The sequence below is a fragment of the Labrus bergylta genome, chromosome 1, assembly GCF_963930695.1.
Source record: "Labrus bergylta chromosome 1, fLabBer1.1, whole genome shotgun sequence".
NCBI classification, from domain to species: Eukaryota; Metazoa; Chordata; class Actinopteri; order Labriformes; family Labridae; genus Labrus; species Labrus bergylta.
Window position 1 is genome coordinate 8,797,950 of NC_089195.1, and position 21,831 is coordinate 8,819,780.

At 40.2% G+C, this 21,831-nt stretch overlaps 1 protein-coding gene across 1 annotated transcript; it reads right to left on the reverse strand.

Moving 5' to 3' along the window:
- Positions 1 to 361: 361 nt before the first annotated feature.
- Positions 362 to 16,525, reverse strand: LOC109999346 (deleted in malignant brain tumors 1 protein). Its single transcript, XM_065947654.1, has 13 exons — positions 16,412 to 16,525; positions 16,236 to 16,327; positions 15,086 to 15,871; positions 14,490 to 14,924; positions 13,726 to 14,040; positions 12,992 to 13,432; positions 12,228 to 12,614; positions 11,308 to 11,507; positions 10,751 to 10,902; positions 1,175 to 1,417; positions 890 to 1,049; positions 704 to 779; positions 362 to 600 (listed from the first exon to the last, which is right to left on the reverse strand). The coding sequence occupies exons 2-13, from the start codon at positions 16,309 to 16,311 to the stop codon at positions 581 to 583; spliced, it is 3,291 nt and encodes a 1,096-aa protein (XP_065803726.1). The 5' UTR covers positions 16,312 to 16,327; positions 16,412 to 16,525; the 3' UTR covers positions 362 to 580.
- Positions 16,526 to 21,831: the final 5,306 nt, after the last annotated feature.

Below are 21,831 nucleotides of genomic sequence, written 5' to 3' on the forward strand. Positions count from 1 at the left end.
AATATTTGGGAGGGGAAAAATCTGATACCGATATATCGGCCGATATCTTCCTTAGATCTATTTTTAATCTGTAGAAATAGATCAAAATATAGATAAAAACATATATGTTGATCCCTCAAATGCAGATGTAACCCAAATACACTTTATTTAGTGTTTATTTATACCACCTGCAAACTTGCATAATAGGCTACAGTTTTCACCTAACTTGGAAAATCTGTCATTAGTTTAATAATCTACTTTCAAACAATATTGGTTCAAGACAAATGTAATTTAAAACAAGCTGAAAGAACATATAAAGTTATATTTAATGAAATATTAAAATCATGTCTGCACCCAAAATGACCACAGCGATGAAGAAGAGTTTGGTAACATGTTTTTTTAATACATTTTATTATTTCTTTGTTATTGTTGATTTGTTACACAATCATTACAAAGGACAGAAGAATCAGAGCAGACTGTGTGTGAGTGTGAAAAGTTTGATTATAAAAGGTTAAACCAGTTTTTAAAATAGTTTCATGTCTTGTGCATAAGAGAAACGTCTTCATGATATGACATTATGGGATGTGTTGGTGTAACCAGCTCACTTAGTTGACTTGTCCCCTAAAGATTAGTAAAGAGAAATAACAAAAAACATGCTTGTTATTTCCACACAGTTTCTTGTGTTGGGACATCAGCCCTCAGACTAAATCATATTTTTACTCACAAGCAATTGGTCCAATGGTGACTCGGGCCATAGCAACAGAGCTGGAAACAGAGCGATATTTCCTCCTTCGACAGGACTTCATGGTGGAGAGGATACAGAAAGAGCAGATATTGTCACTGTCCATTTTTTTAAGCAGCAGTGATTATGGATGAACAACTCATTGATGAAGTGAACTGTTTGACTTACTGGGACACAGTGAAATCTCTCTCGGTCACACAGGCTTATGTTGCAGTGAAGATAAATGGCTCTATAATCGTCCTCCAGCAGGAAGAGCAGGGCAGAGAAACGAGCACGCAAAGACATGCCGCTCTCAATCACAGACACCTGTTGGGCATCGGTCGAACACCTGGCAGAGAGAACAAAAAGAGCTCACCAAGTCCATAAAGCATATTACACTACATCTCACTTTTCTCCATTTCAGTTTAACTCCACAAACAATGTTCTGAGTCTAAAGAGAAGAGGGACACTCACTTGTTCTGGATGAGAGAGTATCGCTGGTAATAGTGAGGATCGGGTGAGTGAGAGGCGTAACATTCCTCCAGAACAACAACAAATCTGAGCTCTCTTTCTGTTACAGAGACACCCACGTACAAAGGTGAACCCAGTGGCAGGTTGACCCCTCCAGCTGGGAAAGTCTCAGTGAAGGCGGAGTTACGGAAAAGAGACATGACGGCACTGGGTCCGGCACCAGATCCTAAAATACCCCCTGAAGACCTGCAAAGAAAGTAAGTTTGAATTGATGTTCAATTAAACATCTTAAAGGGGCTATATGTAACTTATAAAATACTGCATTCGTAGTGACACTGCCGGCCGTTAGGTGAACTGCACCAGTAACCTGTTGTTCACTCTCACTCGCATGCTCATCATACGTGCTCGTACGTACACAAACAAGCATCATCATCGGCCACGAAACACTGGATATTTACCGGCATAAAGTTTACAGAGGAGGTAAGTGGTCATAAACATGTGAGAGTCTGTGAAGGAGTCTGTGTTCTGCTTTAGGCCGGTCGTTTATTTGTACTAACAGATTCCATATTAGATTCATTCTCCATCTTACAAACGACATTTCCGACAGGCACTACTGTTGATCTCTGTAAGCGGAGCAGAGTGTTTTATACAGGAACATAGATAGACAGTGAACATTTACTTTTTCACATCAGTTAACTGTTTGCTTATTAATGGGCAATAAAAACTATTTATACATGTAAAAAGATACATATTTCACATGCGATTTCACGCATGTGAAATCGCTCTCCCAGACGTATTGAGGAATACCCTCCCTAGAACTCGAAAAAACGATACTTAACAGTTTGGTTATAGATGAGTGGGAGACAACTCACAAAAGGCCTTAAAGGGGAAGAAAAAATGCTGAACTATCAGGATAAAAGTTCCTCGGCGGCGAAAGCTAACACTGTAGCAGCTCAAGCTAGCATCGGCAGCGCAGCTAAAGGTGCAAGCGGGCAGAAGATCCCAGGCTCAAGCTTAGACCCCGAAGATATAATTACAGCAATACAAGACCTAAAGGATGACCTAAAGGGGGATAACGATAACTTGAGAAAAGAGCTTAATCAGGTGGGACAAGAAATCAAGAGAAAACTAGACGGCCTTTCAACGGAGATGCAGGGTCTGTCTGACCGAGTTGGCGAAACGGAGACACGGGTGGAGCAGGTGGAGGAGTGGGCTGCGGAGGCGACCGAGGCACTCTGCACCTGCCTGGAACGGCAAAAGGCCCTGCAGCGAAAACTATCGGACCTAGAGTCCCGGTCCCAGAGGAACAATATACGCATTTTTGGAGTAGCAGAGGGAGAGGAGGGAAACTCTGTACCAAAGTTCATTGAGAAACTCCTTAGAAGCGAGCTGCCTTTACCACAAGACCTGGAGCTAAAAATACAACAGGCTCACCGTTCTCCTGGCTTTAAACCCCAACCCGAAGCTCCACCGAGACCCATAATAATCAACTTTCAGGAGTATACGACTAAGGAGACGGTTCTAGGTGAATCTTGGAAAAAAGGGAAAATCCAGCTGGGTAGCAGAACTCTATATTTTGATCATGATTATGCGACTGAGATCGTAAAAAAAGCACAAAGAGTATATTGGAATAAAGAAAGTCCTGAAGGAAAAAGGGATCCGCTTTCAAACACCGTATATGAGCATGCGGATTCACTGGAACACTGGACCCCGAACGTACGCAAGTGCCCAGGAGGTGCTGCAGGATTTAAAGAAGCGAGGATTTCCTGTGGAGGAGCCGATGAGCACAGAGGGAGCAGCTCCGTGAGCTGTTGGGGTGGCAGTGAGCAACGGGCCACCGGGAGAGAGAGTCGGCTGCTGCCCAGAGAGCGAGGGAACGACTACAGGAGTTTCAGAGGGGATCCGTTGAGCAAGTATGAACGAGGACTTTATCATCATGATCCGATCCGGTATAGTAAAAAAAAAAAAAACCCTGAGTTGGCCATTCTTTGTTTACTAAATGCCTGGGAGAGGTGATTTTGTTTTGTTCAGGATGTGTTGGACTGTAAGGATGGTTGAGTTAATTTCATTTGACTCTCTACTGGCCACCTTTAAGACTGGGCCCTCTCTTAGTGAGAGGTTTTTCCCCCGACCTGCCAACGGGGTCACAGGTGAGGAGGAGCAAGAGTCTCCCCCTCTTTTGGAGGTCTGTTCTTGTTGTATGTGTTCATTAGTTCATAACTTTGTTCTTTTTCTGTTACGAGGGGCTACCAAACCAGTTAAGACTTGGCATGTACACAGTAGGATCTCATAACCTGAAAATTGTCTCTTTAAATGTGAATGGCCTCAGAAACCCGGTTAAGAGGAGTAGGGTGTTAGCAAAAATGAAAAAGGATAAGATGCAAGTCATATTTTTACAAGAGACCCACATGTCAAAACAGGAGCATGATAAATTAAAAAAGTTTGGGTACTCTAACACTTTCTTTAGTTCTTGCAAAAATAGTCGTAAAAGAGGAGTGGCTACACTCATCTCAAACTCTCTTAACTTTGACCTCATCAAGGAAAAGGGAGACAAAGAAGGCAGATATATCAATACAAAAGGAAGAATAGACAACACTCTGGTCACACTTGTTAATGTATATGTTCCACCTGAGAGCGACAGGAAATTCCTTAAAAACATGTTTGACACAATAATCTCAGAAAGTGAAGGCATTTTAGTCTGTGCTGGAGACTGGAATACGGTTCTTAATTACTCTATAGATACAACAAGCAAAATTAGACAGACATCCCTTAAGTCAAAAGACCTTAATATGTTACTTAAAGAAGCAGGGATGTACGATGTCTGGAGGAGCCTTCATGCACAAGAAAAAGACTTTACTCATTACTCAGCTACTCACCACGTGTACTCCAGAATAGACTACTTCTTAATGAACAACATAGATAGATACAGGGTAAAGGAATGCTCAATAGGAACAGCAGACATATCAGATCATAATGCAATCGACCTTAATATTAATATGAATAACAGATCGAAACATACACTCTGGAGACTAAATGTTGGAATTCTAAACAATGATACAGTTTTAAAAGAGGTTAAGAGAGAAATCAGTGACTGTATAAAAGATAACAACATGGTCAAGTGGATCCAACTATACTATGGGATACTATTAAAGCGATAATGAGAGGGAAATTAATTTCAAGAACTGCATACTTAACCAAAATGAAGAAGGCAAAATATGATGAGTTACAAGAGACATTGAGAGGACTAGAGAAACAGCAACAGGAAAATGGAGATAGAGGACTGACTAACCAAATAAAATAAAATAAAAAACAAATAGGGGACTTCTTGAATGATGAGCTTGAAAAGAAACTGAGATTTGCAAGACAAACCTTCTATGAATCAGGTTCAAAAGGAACAAAAATATTAGCGAGACGACTCAGGTCACAACAAATGCAACACTCAATACACAAGATTAGAGACCCAGTAACCAATAAAATAACCTATGAACCGCAAGAAGTTCAAGAAATCTTTAAAGACTATTACAAAACCCTATACTCACAGTCTGAGGTTGTAGAGAAAGAACAAATAAAGCAGTTCCTATTATCGCTAGATCTACCCTCAATAGGAAAAACACAAAATGATAATTTATCTGCACCCATAACAAGAAAAGAATTGGACATAGCGATCAGAAAACTGAAAACAAATAAATGCCCTGGGAGTGACGGCTTTCCGAATGAGTGGTACAGGATATTTAAGGAGGATCTCGCGTCTGTAATGCTAGACTCTTTCAACTGGACACTCAATAAAGCAATGACACCACCTTCATGGAAAGAAGCTGTGATATCTGTCATCCCTAAAGAAGGTAAAAATAGAGAATGTTGCGGATCCTATCGTCCAATCTCTATTCTGAACGTAGATTATAAATTGTTTACATCAATAATCTCAGCTAGAATGGAACACTTTTTGCCTGATTTAATAGACAAGGACCAGACCGGATTTATATAAGGACGACAAACACAGGATAACATCAGGAGAACCCTTCATATTATTGATCAAGTAAACAAACAAAACAAAAGACAGCAGCCCTGATAAGTCTTGATGCAGAAAAGGCATTTGATAGGGTTAGTTGGCCTTTTTTGTACAGAGTGCTAGAAAGACTGGGCTTTAATAACCAATTCATTAAGTGTACTAAATCTTTATAGAAAGACCCAACCGCCAGAATCAAAATCAACGGCCATCTGACAAGCAGTTTTAAACTGTTCAGAGGTACTCGTCAGGGATGCTGCCTGAGTCCTTCTCTATTTGCAATGTTCATAGAGCCTTTAGCTCAAGCCATCAGACAAAACAAAGAACTTAAAGGTGTCAACATAGCAAGGGCGGAACATAGAATTGGATTATTTGCAGATGACATTATAACTTACCTCCAGGATCCAAATACAACTCTCCCCATACTTATGACAGTTTTAGATGACTACAGTAAGATATCTGGTTATAAACTGTTGGGGTTGTATCAAGTCAACTTTGGTTATATTCTTTAATAATTATACTTAATTATTAATAATATAAATAAAATATCATTAAACTATGTTTAATCTCGTTTTGGGGCACCAACCTGTAATCAGGTAAATATAACCAAAATATCACTCAAATCAGTCTCAAATTAGTTATTTAAGTACTAATATTATTAATAATGAATAACTATATTTAATAAATTGAAGGCGTGAAATCCGTACACAAAGCCTTCGCACCCAGCTTATATCACAATGCAAATACACCAGTAACCACAAACAACTGCTCTCTTAAATTATAACAGAATTTATTTAAACAAAGCAACATCAATCCAAAATCAATGAACTTAATTAAACAAATAACTATTATAAACTAATCTAAGCAACAAACATTATCAAGCTAAGGCTTGTGGAAGGGGTGTGTGTGTGTGTGTGTGTGTGTGTGTGTGTGTGTGTGTGTGTGTGAGAGAGAGAGAGAGAGAGAGAGAGGGAGAAAGAAGGGGGGGAGATGGCTTCGTACCCACGTGGTCGTTCACGATGGCGCAAACCTAACAAAGACCTGGGTGCGTGTGTGCGTGCGTGCGTGCGTGCGTGTGTGGATGAAAGGGAGAGAAAAGGGGGGGGAAGATTACTTCGTCCCACGTGGTCGCCCTTCCGATGGCGCACACCTAACAAAGGCCTAAATGTGGCCTTAAGGTCTAAAAGAGACCGAGTTCGGCCCTACACGATCTGTGTCTCTGAGGCGTCTGGATAGCCGCGAGTGTATAGATCTCTGTGCGTAATGGCGCGGTGGTGGAGTTGGTCTCCAGATGTACGTTTACACGGGAATATGTGTGTGTATGTTCGTAGAAGGGGAAATAAAAGAGGATAAAAGAGAATAAAAGAGAAATGCGTGCCTGAAGAGGCCGGATCACAGTCCGACTCCCGCGCCACAACTCGGAGTAATTCCCTTCATTCACAGAAACAAACCAATAGCCGAATTCAAGTTAATACGGCTTACACTGGCCTTTCTGATCAGAAGAGTAATACCCGGTTATAACGCTGTTACGCTAAACACATATAGGACGCAGCGGTCCGAAACAACAACAAGAGTTTTAAACAGTTAAAACTCAGGACGCAGCGGTCCAACAAAGAGAAAAATTACAGTTTCTGCTTCGATCAACAATTGTTAAAAACACTCTCTAAAGCTAATTCTGCCCAGACCTAATTAAGCCTCACTTGTGAATCGCTTTGTCCGCGATTGGTGAAAGGAAAAGAGTCCGGCGATAAAATAGATCTTCTGTCCGTCCTGGTGCAGAGGCGTCTGATGGCGGCGAGGGTCCCTTACGGCGAGAGCGGCTTCGTTGGTTCTCCGTCGAGTGGAAAGATGTCCGTTGATGTCCTTTCGTTGTAGGACGGAATAAGACCGTTATCTTTCTGATAATCTGTTATAGTCTGACGCTCTCCGAGAAACTGAGATGCGTTCACTGGACAATCCGAGCTCGGAATTTAGAACACTGCCGGCCGCGGATTACCTGCGCGCCAAAAACTTAAAACAAAGGAAGATTGTTGCAGGAAACAGGAGATAAGCTTCGGTCTCCGAGCACCAGAAGTCAGCGCGTGGAAAGAGAAAGAACAATGGAAGTCTTGGAGTTTTGTAGCCTGGCCTGCTCCATGGGGGGTCTACCTCAGGTCCCCTCCAATGAGGAGAGAGAGGTTCCGGTCCCCCCCCTTACTTCACGCGTAGGTGTGAAGTAAGGGGGGATTCTGGGGATTCTGGGATTAAGAGTCCTTTTAGGCCTCTTTGTGATCTCAGTGAATAACTCAAATGAGGCTTTTACAGAGGTGCAGGCCCAAGTCCATTGTTTGACTGTCCTAAGCCTGCGTGGCCCAACAAAACTAAACATCACAAAAACACAAGTACTCTCTCTGAACTACAAACCAAACCAGCTAATCAGTCAGAAATATCATCTAAAATGGGAAGCAAAATCAATGAAGTATTTGGGTGTGCTACTCACTCAAGACCTGAATAATATATATGAAGCAAATTACAGCATTATTAACAATAAGATACAGAAAGATATGACAAAATGGTCAACACTAGTATTGGACTTTAGTTCAAGAATTGAGGTAGTGGAAATGAATGTGTTGCCGAAGTTGCTGTATCTCTTCCTCTCACTACCAGTCAGAGACCCAGAATCTCAGTTTACAACTTGGGATAAACAAATATCTCGGCTAATCTGGGCAGGTAAAAGACCAAGGGTAAAATTCAAGACTCTTCAAATCGACAGGGAGAACGGAGGTCTAGCTCTCCCGAATCTTAAGGAATACTTTTATGCTGCCCAAATGAGATACATTGTGTGTTGGTGCTCTTCAGAGTACCAAGCTAGATGGAAACATATTGAGCTGAACGTGATGCAGTTTCAACCCCAGGCAAGACTAGGTGGAAAAGAGAGTATAGACAAAAAAGTGGAGAACTTTATTTTAGAGGGAACACTGAAAACATGGTATGAAGTTGTTAAGAAGTATAAATTGGAAGGGGATAGTAAACTTCTGATATGGCCTTCTCAGAGCCCTAGATTTAAACCTGGAGTGATGGATAATACATTTGCTAAGTGGAGTGAAACGGGAATAACAGCTATATGTACACTCATAGAGCGAAAAAGGTTTAAAACTTTTGAGAAACTTAAACAAGAATTTAAGCTAGAGAATGGGGACCAATTTAGGTATTTACAGCTCAGACATTTCTATGATACAGAAATAAAAAAAGAAATCTCAGCTGAAGGTAGCGAGGTGGTTGAAACTCTGATCGGTGCTTACAAAAACACTCCAAAGATTGTTTCTAAACTTTATAGAAGTTTGCAGAAACAGAATGGAAGCAATACATGGTATGTTAAGATTAAATGGGAACTAGAACTGAATACAAACTTGTCAAAGAATGACTGGCATTCTATTTGTGAAACACAACAGTCGTCCACAAGCTCTAGAAGGTGGAGGGAATTTGGGTGGAAAAATGTTATACGCTTTTTTGTCACAAACAAAATAAAAAATAAGCAACTCGGTATTCCTCAGCAATGTTGGAGACAGTGTGGGCAGATGAATGCCAATAACTCACATGTTTTCTGGTTATGTGTAAAATTCTGGGATAGGGTTATTCAGTCTTTTGAAGATATTCTATGTTATAAGATTCCCAGAGATCCCCGGATTGTGTATCTGGGCCTGATTCCTAATGACTTGATCCATAAGAAGGATATCTACCTTTTTAAAATCCTGATTCTTGCTTGTAAAAAGGCCATCACAAGGAACTGGTTGAAAAGTGATCCTCCAAGTCCAGCACAGTGGTTGGCCATTGTGGAAGAAATTTTCTCTATGGAAAAACTGACTCATTACCTGCGAACTCGATCACGGACCCATGATCAACGCTGGAAAAAGTGGACTGATTACCAGTATAAAAAGATGGATAGTGATATCTGCTGTGCTGAAAAGACTTAAGAGGAAATATTGAGACAGAGCCCCTTACTACTTTGATGTGTGTTTGTGTATGTTTTGTTGTGCTCTATGTTTGTTAAAGTTGGAAATAACAAAGAGTAAAAAAAAATAAAAATAAAGATACATATAGGACCTTCAATTTTGTACAATCAAAATGATTTCTGAATAATCTGGTTTTGTGGTTGTAGTAGTTTATGTAATCATGCTGATACAGACAACAGGCAGTGGAATAAAAATGTTCCTGTCCAGAATAATTTGATGATGGGTTAGGGTAGGACACAGCGAGAGAAGAGGGATCGACTTTACGGTACAACAATGGGATTACTCTGGGATAAATTCAAATAGCTGACTGTCCAACAAAACGTGTGTTTGGACCTCACTCAAACACTTTATTAACGGGCTTTAGTGCTGTACAAAGCATGTTTCTCTTTTTCATACGGAACAAAACCTACACTGTAGGCTATGATGTTATTTAAAGTGGGTTATAGGTTAGACATCCTGTATACTCATGCTGCTGCCACAAACCCTACAACACTGCTTTCATTCACTGTGGTACCATCACATTCTTGGTTTAATACTGCTATGGCAATTTACAATTTGAATTTGATTTAAAAAAATATGATATCACTGACTTTTAGATCAAACGAGCACAACTGTGTTTTTATTCATCAAGCCTGGTTTTTGTTTGGGGAGGGATAAAAGCTCGAATTAAAAACATCTGCAGGACTAGCCCTACCAAACCTCTCTAACTACTTCATAGGTGCCCAAATAAAAGGAGCATTTATATAAAAGGAGCATGTGCATTTACAAATGAATGCATATTTACAAAAGTAATTAATCTTACCTCCGATAGAATAGACAACATCTTCATTAGCAGTACATTAAGAGCCTGGGTAAAAGTTACACGAACAAAGCAACTCCAAAAAGACCTGGTGTACTTGAGAGAAATTGCAAGTGACAGAGACTTTAAACCAAAAACAATAGATGATACAATTAAATTATGGGCTGAAAAAAGGCTGACCAGATTTATCCAGTTCATTAAAAACAGGGTGCTGGACACCTTTGAGAATCTCTCAAAAAGTATTAAAAAATATTTTAATATTTTGACCACTGAAGGTTCAGATCCCCTCGCCTTTAATTTTCCATTTGCTGACTGCTTTGTATTTTTTAACATCTTCATTGCTGTACGTATTTGCCATCTAAAGATTGCGTACATACAACAAAGGCCTACCCGCTGTTTATATTAGGTAAAAAATAAGTCACAAAACTTAAAATATGAAAACGATTAAGAATATAAAAATGATCTTAGTAACAATATGAATTGTTTTCCTTGCTTTATCTTTTTATTTTAAATGGCAAATGTAGTGTACATTTAGTCTCTAACTGAAAACCTTCTTTTTTGATATGCCAAAGGTCTAATGGGGCCCCCTGGTGGATTATCTATGTGCTGTATGTAACTAAAGGAACTCACTGAGGACATGTGTATCAAAAATGATTCACCTGGTTATATAGTTAATATCAACATTAGATCTCAGAAGTATTATCAGGTATTAGTTAAACAGTTCACATGACATATTGACTAGTGCATAGTTAGTAACAATCAATAAGAGGGAGGCTACTTACGGCAGGAATGGTCTGATAGCCACATTCAGGCTGGTGTCTGTTTCCAGGGGATACGCACAGGAGAAGGGGATGCTCACAGGAAGGTTAAAGGACCCATTGATAACAGGGTAGACAAATAGACTGTTGGAGTAGATCGTATGTGTGCGGTTGGTCTGAAAAACAGGGGTTGATTGAATTAATGGAAAGTACATAGACATGTAAACTTTAGTTGAAGTGTTGTGAGTAGCTGCATTAAAAGCATTACCAAAGAGAGGGAGAAAAAACTTCCCTACAGGGGGGAGAAGCTATATTTAAAATGTTTTAAGATAATGAATAATGAGTTCCTTTGCACCTTAAATTTAGTCTCAGACCAACCAAAAGCTATAAGGTTTAACTTGGAGTACAGTAAAAGAAGAGGGACAATAGGATAAATATTTTAAAGAGGTCCAGATTTTTAATTTTTTTCCATTAGCTGCATGTTTAAAATCAATTTAAAGGAAAATAACATGACAAAAGAAAATGTTGAAATTAATTTCCAAAGGAAAAGCTAAGAAATAAAAGAGCAACTAAGTCTGTACCGTCAGAGTGTTTCCACAGGCACCTTCCACAGCGTCTACTTCATACCACACCATGTTATTTTGTACTCTGGCCCAGGAGCAATTAAGAGATGCCAAGTTGCCAGAGTATGGGTTCAAACCTGAGGTGAGGTCAGCCAAATCCAGCCCCATTTGAAGTTTATCAGGGCTGCAAATTAGCTGGTGATCATGCAGTGCAGAGTCTGGAAATAAAAGAATAAAAGGAAGAGAACACAATAAAAATTATCATGCATATATCCTGTGAAACTAAATCACAAACTCTGTAAACTGTCACTTCACAATGGACAAATTTGAAAGAAAATCATTTTAGTACAAATATTGGAATTTAAAGGGGACATATTATGAAAAATCCACTTCGACAGTGTTGTTGAACATATATTTGGGTAACCTGAGTGTCTACTGACCCACAAAACGTGAAATAAACCCATCCAGTCCTTTGTTTTTTGTAGGCATAAGTCTTACAACACAGAGAAAAAATGCTCTGTTTCAAATTTGCTCTCCTTGTGATGTCACAGTGGGATTCTGGTAAAAATTAAATATACCCTTCCCTCCCCTGGTACCTCAACCAATGGATTCCACCCCCAGCCTAGAACAAAATTCTTGCGCAGATCTGCCATTTTTATTCTCGTTACAGAGGAGTGATGTCTAACGGGAAATCTCAGGGGGTCATTGCATTTAAAAAGACACACACACCAAAACGAAATGTTCTGAGAGAACTGGTTTATACAGGGTCACAAACCTCCTCTGGTGCTTGATTCATGTTATATTTTGACCAAAGCACAGCACAGATGTTTCATTTGGACCACAGGGACTGTTCGAAAAGGTGGAAAATGGATATAATATGTCCTCTTTAATATGAGCAACAAGAATTGGCGATTACTTAAACAAGAGTAAACATTTACCTTCACAGACGACACTGGCATCTTCAAAGTGATTACAGTTGTGGACCCCAAGCCCTGGATGTCTGCACTCTGTTATTGATGTTTCATTGCCGGAACAACCAACATCATCCAACCAGATGGGTCCACTGCCCTGTCCAAAAGCTGCATTTAGTAATGCTGAACGAGGAGGGCCACAGTCCAGCTGTCTACACACCACGTTAGCATCACTGAGGTCCCAGGCATCGTCACACACTGTCCCCCACCAACCATCATGGTAGACCTCCACTCTGCCAGAGCAGCGGTTATTAGAGTTGACCAGCCTGACTGGTGCAGCAGCTGACGGAAAACATGAGGCATTATGTTGATGATGAGAGACACAAGAAAGAGTGACTTCTGTCATGATATTTGAGTTTCATTGTATTACACTGGAAGTTCTCTTTCACCAGCAGAGGGCGCTATATGGATTACAACAAGCATTATCACTCTCCAGATTGTCAAGCACTGATGCAAGTACATGAACAGTAACTTTTGAGTGGAGTGACCATCTTGTCCTCCTTATAATGTATACATTTTCAGTGTTTGATAATTTCATTTGAGGGATCAACAAAATAGATTTGTATTAGTTTTATAATTTCTACAGATCGAACATATATCTAACAAAAAGATATCGGCTGATATAGCCGTATTGGATTTTCTTTTCTCCCCAATATCAATATCGGTATAGCCTCCAAAAATACCATATTGGTCAAGCCCTACTTTTGACAGATCATAACAATTATATTTACCTTCACAGACGACACCAGCGTCTTCATTGTGTCCACAGTTGTGTGATCCAAACCCTCTGTGCCTGCACTCTCCAAGCTTTGATTCGCTGCCTGTGCAAGAGACATCATCCATCCAGATGGGTCCACTGCCCTGTCCAAAATAGGCAACTGATGGTGCTGACAGAGCCCTGCCACAGCCCATCTGTCTGCACACCACCTGAGCATCAGCCAGGCCCCATTGATCATCACACACCGTCCCCCACTGTCCACGGTGGAAGATCTCTACTCTGCCAGAGCAGGACTGGTTCCCTCTGTTAACCAGACGGACCTCACCCTCAACTGCTGAGCTGTTGTCGGGTGTTGTGGTGGAGAGGATGTCAGCTGTCACTTCAGCGGTGGTGATGTTCCCAGGTCTGGGATCAGGAGTGGTGGGTACAACTGTGCTGTTAGATTCTGGTTGACCTAAAAGAAGAGTCTCTATCAAGTCCTTACACAACTACAGTCTACATTGTTATCAATATTTATGAGCAAATGATCTCTTTCTTTATCACACACATCAGTCAAGTTAGAGTTGGGCATAAATCTTGATCCATATATTTAAAATATTATACCTAGTACTGCACATTGAACGTACAGTGCTACAAAACAACATTTATTACATGTGGTCAGTGTTTGACTTCATTCACGAGAACACTTCAAAAGACAAATAGGAGAACAAGAATAGGAGTTTTAAAAAAAAAAGTATAAACATTAACCTTCACAGATGACACTGGCATCTTCAACGTGATTACAGTTGTGGACCCCAAGCCCTGGATGTCTGCACTCTGTTATTGATGTTTCGTTGCCGGAACAACCAACATCATCCAACCAGATGGGTCCACTGCCCTGTCCAAAAGCTGCATTTAGTAATGCTGAACGAGGAGGGCCACAGTCCAGCTGTCTACACACCACGTTAGCATCACTGAGGTCCCAGGCATCGTCACACACTGTCCCCCACAGACCATCATGGTAGACCTCCACTCTGCCAGAGCAGCGGTTATTAGAGTTGACCAGCCTGACTGGTGCAGCAGCTGACGGAAAACATGAGGCATTATGTTGATGATGAGAGACACAAGAAAGAGTGACTTCTGTCATGATATTTGAGTTTCATTGTATTACACTAGAAGTTCTCTTTCACCAGCAGAGGGCGCTATATGGATTACAACAAGCATTATCACTCTCCAGATTGTCAAGCACTGATGCAAGTACATGAACAGTAACTTTCGAGTGGAGTGACCATCTTGTCCTCCTTATAATGTATATATTTTCAGTGTTTGATAATTTCATTTGAGGGATCAGCAAAATAGATTTGTATTAGTTTTATAATTTCTACAGATCGAACATATATCTAACAAAAAGATATCGGCTGATATAGCCGTATTGGATTTTCTTTTCTCCCCAATATCAATATCGGTATAGCCTCCAAAAATACCATATTGGTCAAGCCCTACTTTTGACAGATCATAACAATTATATTTACCTTCACAGACGACACCAGCGTCTTCATTGTGTCCACAGTTGTGTGATCCAAACCCTCTGTGCCTGCACTCTCCAAGCTTTGATTCACTGCCTGTGCAAGAGACATCATCCATCCAGATGGGTCCACTGCCCTGTCCAAAATAGGCAACTGATGGTGCTGACAGAGCCCTGCCACAGCCCATCTGTCTGCACACCACCTGAGCATCAGCCAGGCCCCATTGATCATCACACACCGTCCCCCACTGTCCACGGTGGAAGATCTCTACTCTGCCAGAGCAGGACTGGTTCCCTCTGTTAACCAGACGGACCTCACCCTCAACTGCTGAGCTGTTGTCGGGTGTTGTGGTGGAGGTGATATTGACCTGACTGGCAGAAGAGGTCGCTGTACTTGGATCAGGTGTGGTTGAAGGATTTTCAGGAGTTGCTTCGTTCACCTCTGGTTACAATGAAAACAAGGAGATACCATTGCTTAACTAAAGGAACATTTCTAATCAGAATTAAGAACAACAGGACAATAGAGTCATTCTTTAAATAACTGAATTAGATGAAAAATGTAAATATGTGGTTACAGAGTTAATGTCACTAATGGAACAATACCTGCACAGTATGCAAGCGAACATGAGATTGGCCGCACAAGTTTGTAGACGAAGTAGTTTCCATAGCAGAGCTTGACATGGATGGTGTGTGAGGAGAAAAAACAGCAGCTTCCTAACCATGAGCCACACACAGTGCGGCTCACAATCTGACCTGACTGTGTGGGATGAGGAGTTGTTATCCACAGAGGAGCATGGGTTCCACAACTGTTTTCAGCCACACACCTCTCTGGAATCTGAGCACTGGTTTGCCCCAGAAACAGCCGATACCAGCCTTGCCAGTCAACATGTTGGTCACAGTGTAGGTTCTGGGTGGACGTGTTATTTGTTGATCGCCAGTCATCATTCAGCACAGTGTACTCCTGGCAGGGGTCAGCACACTGGAGAGTCCCATTCATTCTGACACAGTCTGTGCCTGAAGGACACACAGTGGATCCACAGCTGAACTGGACAGACTGGGAGGAGGGACCTGATCTGGAGCTGGGGGAAGGCTCCAAGCATACGAAAGAGCCTGGAGTGTTTGTGCAAACCTGAGATGGTTTGCATGGGGAGTCTGTAAGAGAGCACTCGTCCGTGTCCACACAGCCCCTGTCTGGTGACCACTGATAACCTTCTTTACAGCAAGAAGAGTCACTACAGAGTTTTATACTGTAACACATGAGGCCATCACCTACAAAACCATCGTTACAGAGACAAGAGAGCGTCTGGTTTGAGAAAGTGTCGCCTCTTTCTTTAGACTCGTGGCAGGCGGCTTCATCGTGACATGAATCACAGCTGGAGACAAGTGTTCCTGTGCAGAGGACAACAATCGTAAAATAAAAACTTTTCAATTTAAAAAGTAACTCTATTACATGAGAGTGACGTAAATTACATTAACTTTTTTTTAGAACAACTTGTTTTTTCTGCTTGAATATTACAGAATAGTGCACATCTGAAAAACATACAAATGTGATACTGATATCCTTAGAATATAATTTAAATTATGTGCAAGACAAGACTACTACTACTGTTGGTGCTGAAAAATTACTTCTTAACTTTTAGTATTTAACTAATGTAAGAATGACAGCTTCAAATTATCACTGGGGTGGTAAAATGCAACTAACAGAAACAAATAGGAGAAAAGATTCATGATAAAATGAAATCAAACTGTTTACCTGATGTTCTTACAGTAAAAAACTGTAAAAGCAGGAGTAATAACACACTCCTAGGCACCGCCATTATTGCCCACATCCACGATATCAACTTTCTGAAAAAGAAAAAAAGACACGTCTTCAACCACATTTTCAATGCAATGCAAACAATTCAATACTTTATCCGTCTTTGTGCTAACCTTGGAGCTACTGCCGAGTCTAGGACTGGAATAGTTGAAGCTGCAGATCTTTCAGTGAGTGTCAGAATTTATACGCCTGTTTGTGTGTCCAAAGACAATGTGAAGCATTCATTGGTGAACCACATAAATGGGTCATTGAAAGCACTGATACATCAAGTATGACATCAAGAGTTACTTATTAATTTAAACAAGACAAATGGATAAAATTCAATCAGTTCTGGCATGCAAACAAAGTCCTGAGTCAATATACTTTATGGTGCCACAATCAATCTCAGGTCAGTGTTGAAACATAATGGAGACCTCTCGTTCTTCACTAGTTTGCACATCACTCTATCCTCCGACTAGCCCTTTTGAACCACCTTTAGTAAACATCTGGGACTAAAATGCCAGAGGACAATGAGTTTTTGAGCATAAAGGTAACCATGAAAAGGTAGTTTGATCAACCAGTCCAGTGGTCCCCATTCCGTTTTCCTTGGAGCCCCCTCCTGTTGTATCTAAACTCCTCAAAAAAGGTTGGAAACGTTATTTCGGTCACTTATTTCGCCCCTGTAATAATACTAATTGGTGTTGTATTTTATATCGTTGGAAAGCCTGATTAGTCACCTTTATATATATAACTTGTAAGGATTGTTCATTCGTGGAATGTGCAACACAGCAAAACGTGTGGGTAGCGCCCTAAAAAATGTGCCAAAATCCCCTGCAATGGGGCGCTGGTGGTGCAGTGGTTAGTGTGCGCGCCCCATGTATGGAGGCTATGGTCCTCCAAGGGGGCGGCCCAGGTTCAAATCCAGCCTGTGGCTCCTTTACCACATGTCATTCCCCACTCTCTCTCTCCCTGATTTCCAGCTCTATCCAATGTCCTATCTCTCCATTAAAGGCACAAAAAGGTTTTTTCCCGAAAATCCAAGCTTAAAAGAGTCTGAATCCGAAACTGCAGCAGAACAAGCTCTGACGCTTCAGCGTGGCCACAGAGCCCGGGCATCCACGACTACTGCTTTGCCTATTTTCTCTGGTCATCTGCTAAACGCAACATGTGCTACAAAGAAATCTGTCATTCATGGGAACAGGAAAAGACACATCTGTCATAGACAACGAAATCTTAACAACTTGTCTCTGAAGACAAGAAGACATATTACTGTCAAAAATTAACATGATTAATAGTTTTTAATGATAAAATCCCAACAGAATACAGCCAAACAAACTTTTAAAGATTTACTACAACCTGTGTATATGGGGTCTGCGAACTAACCACTAGACCACAGTTCATACCAAAACACACGTTCATACCAAAATAACTTTGTATAAACTATCCACCATGTGTGTTATCCAAGGGGCAACCTCCGGTCTTGAAAAATGAAGCCTATGCGGAAGTACAAAAAACTGCAGTTCCACGAGGTTCCACACTGGCTGCAGAAGCGCCGGAAGTGCCATAAGCCCACAGCCAAAAAAGTCAGTTTTTACCACAGGAATCAACATGTTTACAGCCTGGTTCAAAAAACGAGATATATCTGAGAAGTTGACGGCCCCTTCTCCTCACACTGTGGGGGGGTGAATTTTTTTATAACTCATCGGATTTTATTATTTTAAGGAAAACGACTATGCCCATATTTGGTTGTGTCAGATTTGATTGACAGCTCTGCGCGGTCAGCAGGTCAGGAGGCTAACAGCTTGATCCGTCTGATTTCTCCTCTTTTTTACATCATTTGGAGAGTTTGTTTAACACATATCTGACAACATACATGGCTTGCTGTGCGGTTAACAGACCATCCAACAAGTTGATGCTTCAGTTTTTTTCGGTAAGTGATATAGTAGTGTTATATTTACTGCTTACTCAGTGTCTGTATTTATATTTACGGACCTAGCTTGTTTAGCATTAGCTTGTAAACCAGTCGACTAACTGTGTAGCTCATTATTTACATTATTTACAGTCAATGGTTTAGAAATGTTTGTTGTTAAGATGTTGAAAATAGTGAGTTTGTGTGATGTTAGAGGCTAAAGGTTCACCTCGGTGGTTAACCACAGACTGTAAATATGGTTATCTGACGTTATGATGAATGTTATACTCCACGTAAATGTGGACATTAAAAAACAAACTTTGTGTAGTAATTATCCGTCAGTAACATAAACTGAACTGAACCTAATGTGCTGTGTAGGTTATAGAGGATGACATTAAAGTTACATGGTTGATGTAGTGTCTTAAGATTTGAGCAAACTGTTAACAAATTTAAAAAAACTTCACTTTGTAAGAGCATCTGTAACCATTAAGAACTATATTAATAACCATATTAATTTTCACTGAACTCATACACAGAATATAGCAGTAGAAATATAAAATATAAATAACATATGGAATGAAAATAAGATATAAAGCACATAGATATAAAGTATAAGAAATAGTTTGAAGAATACAGCCATGTACAGAGCTCATGTTAATAATAAATGAGTTACTGTATGTTCTGTACTAAAGCACAGAGAGTTGGGACCTGTTAATGATTTAAATAATTCAGGTTATATTTGTTTCATGTTAAGATGAAGTACTATCCACAATAAACTGCTTAATTTTTCCTCACACAAAATCTGAGACCATTTGATGTGGAATATCATTGTGTGAGTGAGAGAGCTGAAAACAGCATGATTACAATAATGTTTATCTTCTTAACTTTGAATAGATGTTGATTACCTGAATACTGTACCTTTGTTGTCTGGGTAGTACACTGTTGAATTTATAAATGTAATCTTACACACAGATGAATACAGAAAAATAGATGAGAACAAACAAAATGATTTAATGAATAACTGATATTTTCTCTCTTTCTTTGCCATCCTGAAGACCCCTCACTAAAAGTCCATGTTCTCCTGGATCCATGTCACATGCTCGAGCTTCTTCTGAATGACTTTTCAACAGTCAAAGTTCTGGTGAGAGAAGATGGCCAACAGATAAGACAGCAGTACATCAAGGAGCTCCACAAGCTTCAGAAGAAGGAGGAGGGTTTGCACCTTGGAAGACTGTATTCATGCTTCAGCTGTTCAAATAAAACTAGATCTCCTCAAACCATTTTCTTCCCATTTTAAAACCCTTTGTCCAGTTTAGATGGGAGAAGTTGATATTATGTGATATTGATCAGGGAAGACTACATTTCTAAATCATTTCTAACTGTGTTTTTATTCACAAGTTATTGATCTTATTTACTCTCCATGTATCTTGATTTAAGAATGGGACTGTGTTTAAGGGCATATTTTTGTAATGACTCTGTTCCATCCCACTTTCAGAAATGAACTACATTAGTATTTATCAAAAGAATAAGAAGTTGTGTAAAAGTAGACTTCCTTCCCTTAGCTATTGAGTTTAGCATTAATGCACATTTTAGTCTTGTCCTTTTCAAATCTGAAATGTATACTCATAAGTAGACATAAAGGAGTGCATTTATATAGAAATATTTATTTAATCTGAAAAACAACATTAAAAAAAGTCTGTTTTTACAGCAGAGATGAACACGTTTACAGCTTGGTACAAAACAAACAAATAGGTGTGATTAGCTCATGTCTCGATGGACACACACTGTACGGGGGGGTGAATGTTTTGATGACTCATCAGTTTTGATTTGATGAAGGATAAGAGTTATTCACAATAAGGCGTGTAGCTGACTAGCTTGACAGGCGGGTGCGGTGTAACGGTTTGTCAAAAGGCTTAAAACCCGTCTCAGCGCCAGCTCTCAGCCTGTGGGTGACATCACTCAGGCCATCCGGGGGAGACCTCCCTCATAGCGAGCTGTTGAAGAGAAGCAACTGAAGTCCACCCCAGAAGAACCAACAAATGCAGATGTTGTTGAGGCTCAGGTTTCTTCCTCTGTCTCTGCAGCTCTCTGGGCACCTCGATGGACCAGTCACCAATAATCCACACTGTGTCTATAGGAGAAATACAAAGGTGTTCAATTAATGCCTCAGACAAGACAAAATGTACAGTTAACTACATGTGACAGCTCAGGGTGTTTTTTTGTTATTAGCCACATCTGCAGGAATAATATTGAACAAGGTAGCTGCAACTCAATAATAATAGATGCCAGTCTTAAACACTATTTTTTCTAATACTTAAAGTTTTTGGTGTGAAGCTGACACTGTCCACAGACTCCATGACTTCACGGGGTTCAATAGAAAACAAATGTCTTATAATAAATACTAAATAATTATTTTTTAGTTGTCATGTTCACCTCATCGCTGTTGACATCAGTAAATATAAAACAGTAACATGAACTGTATGCTTTGTAATATTGATTTCTTCTGGATGTCTCACATTTATTTACAGTTTATGGATAAAACTTTGTTAATGTATTTCTCTGCTGACACTGACAAAGTCTAACTGCTCTGACAAATAACTAATAACCATGATTGTATATTTAAAAAAGTGTAGTTTTAAGACTTTAATTAAATATTTGGGTTGAATATAATTAGTTTTAACTGTGTTGTAGAAAAGTTAAATGTTAACTTACTCTTTATACGACGAGCAGGAATAGTTGATGATAGCAGCCTAGCCGTTAGCTATGCTGTCAAGTGGACTGCTAACGTCGAGCTGAAGTCCCGCCGATCCCGCCTTACTGCTGTCGTTAGGTTGATCCGAAGTTAGGCTGAGACTGCAAATCCAATATGGATGCGGCCGTCGATTGGACTCATTTTCTGCCTATGTCACAGACGGGTCAGGGTTCGTCCAGTAATAGTTACAGTCTATGGTGTTGTCATGATTTTAGTTAATATGTGCAAATCTCATTTTGACAACCGCAGACAAAGCCTTGTGCCATCCCTGAGATCTTTGGCGGCCCCCCTGGGGGAGTCTAGGACCCCAGAGGTTGGGAGCCACTGCACTGGATTTTTATTCTGATTCTTTAGTGCAGGGCAAGTTCTTATATCCAGTCTTATTATTCACATTCTTAAAAGTTAATTCCTTTGAATAAATGTTTTTATCAATGGATTGACTGCTGATGACATTTTTCTTTTGAAAGAGTAATCCATTTAATGCAATCCAATCAGCACTTGCAACATGAATTCATCCAACTGGATGTCTCATGGTAGCAGTTTGGACTACATATTGTGCATTTAGGACCCGATCTTAAGTTTCATTCCAATTGGAAGCAGTAACCTAAAGATGGTTTGAAAAATGTTAATAAGCTTTAGAAGAGGGAAAAGTTTGGTATGATATGTAGGAGGTCAGGTTTGAACTCTCCGGTCTGTGTACATGTGGTGTAGGAACTAACCAATAGACAATTGGTTCTCATCTGGTGGAGCCTCAGGACCCGCCACCAACTCCTCCGTTTCAAATTTGCTCAGCTTGTGATGACACATGCTGGATTCTGGTAAAAAAAAATATCCCTCCCCTCCCCTGATATCTCCACCCATAGACTCTCCCCCAGCCGAGAACAAAACGTTTG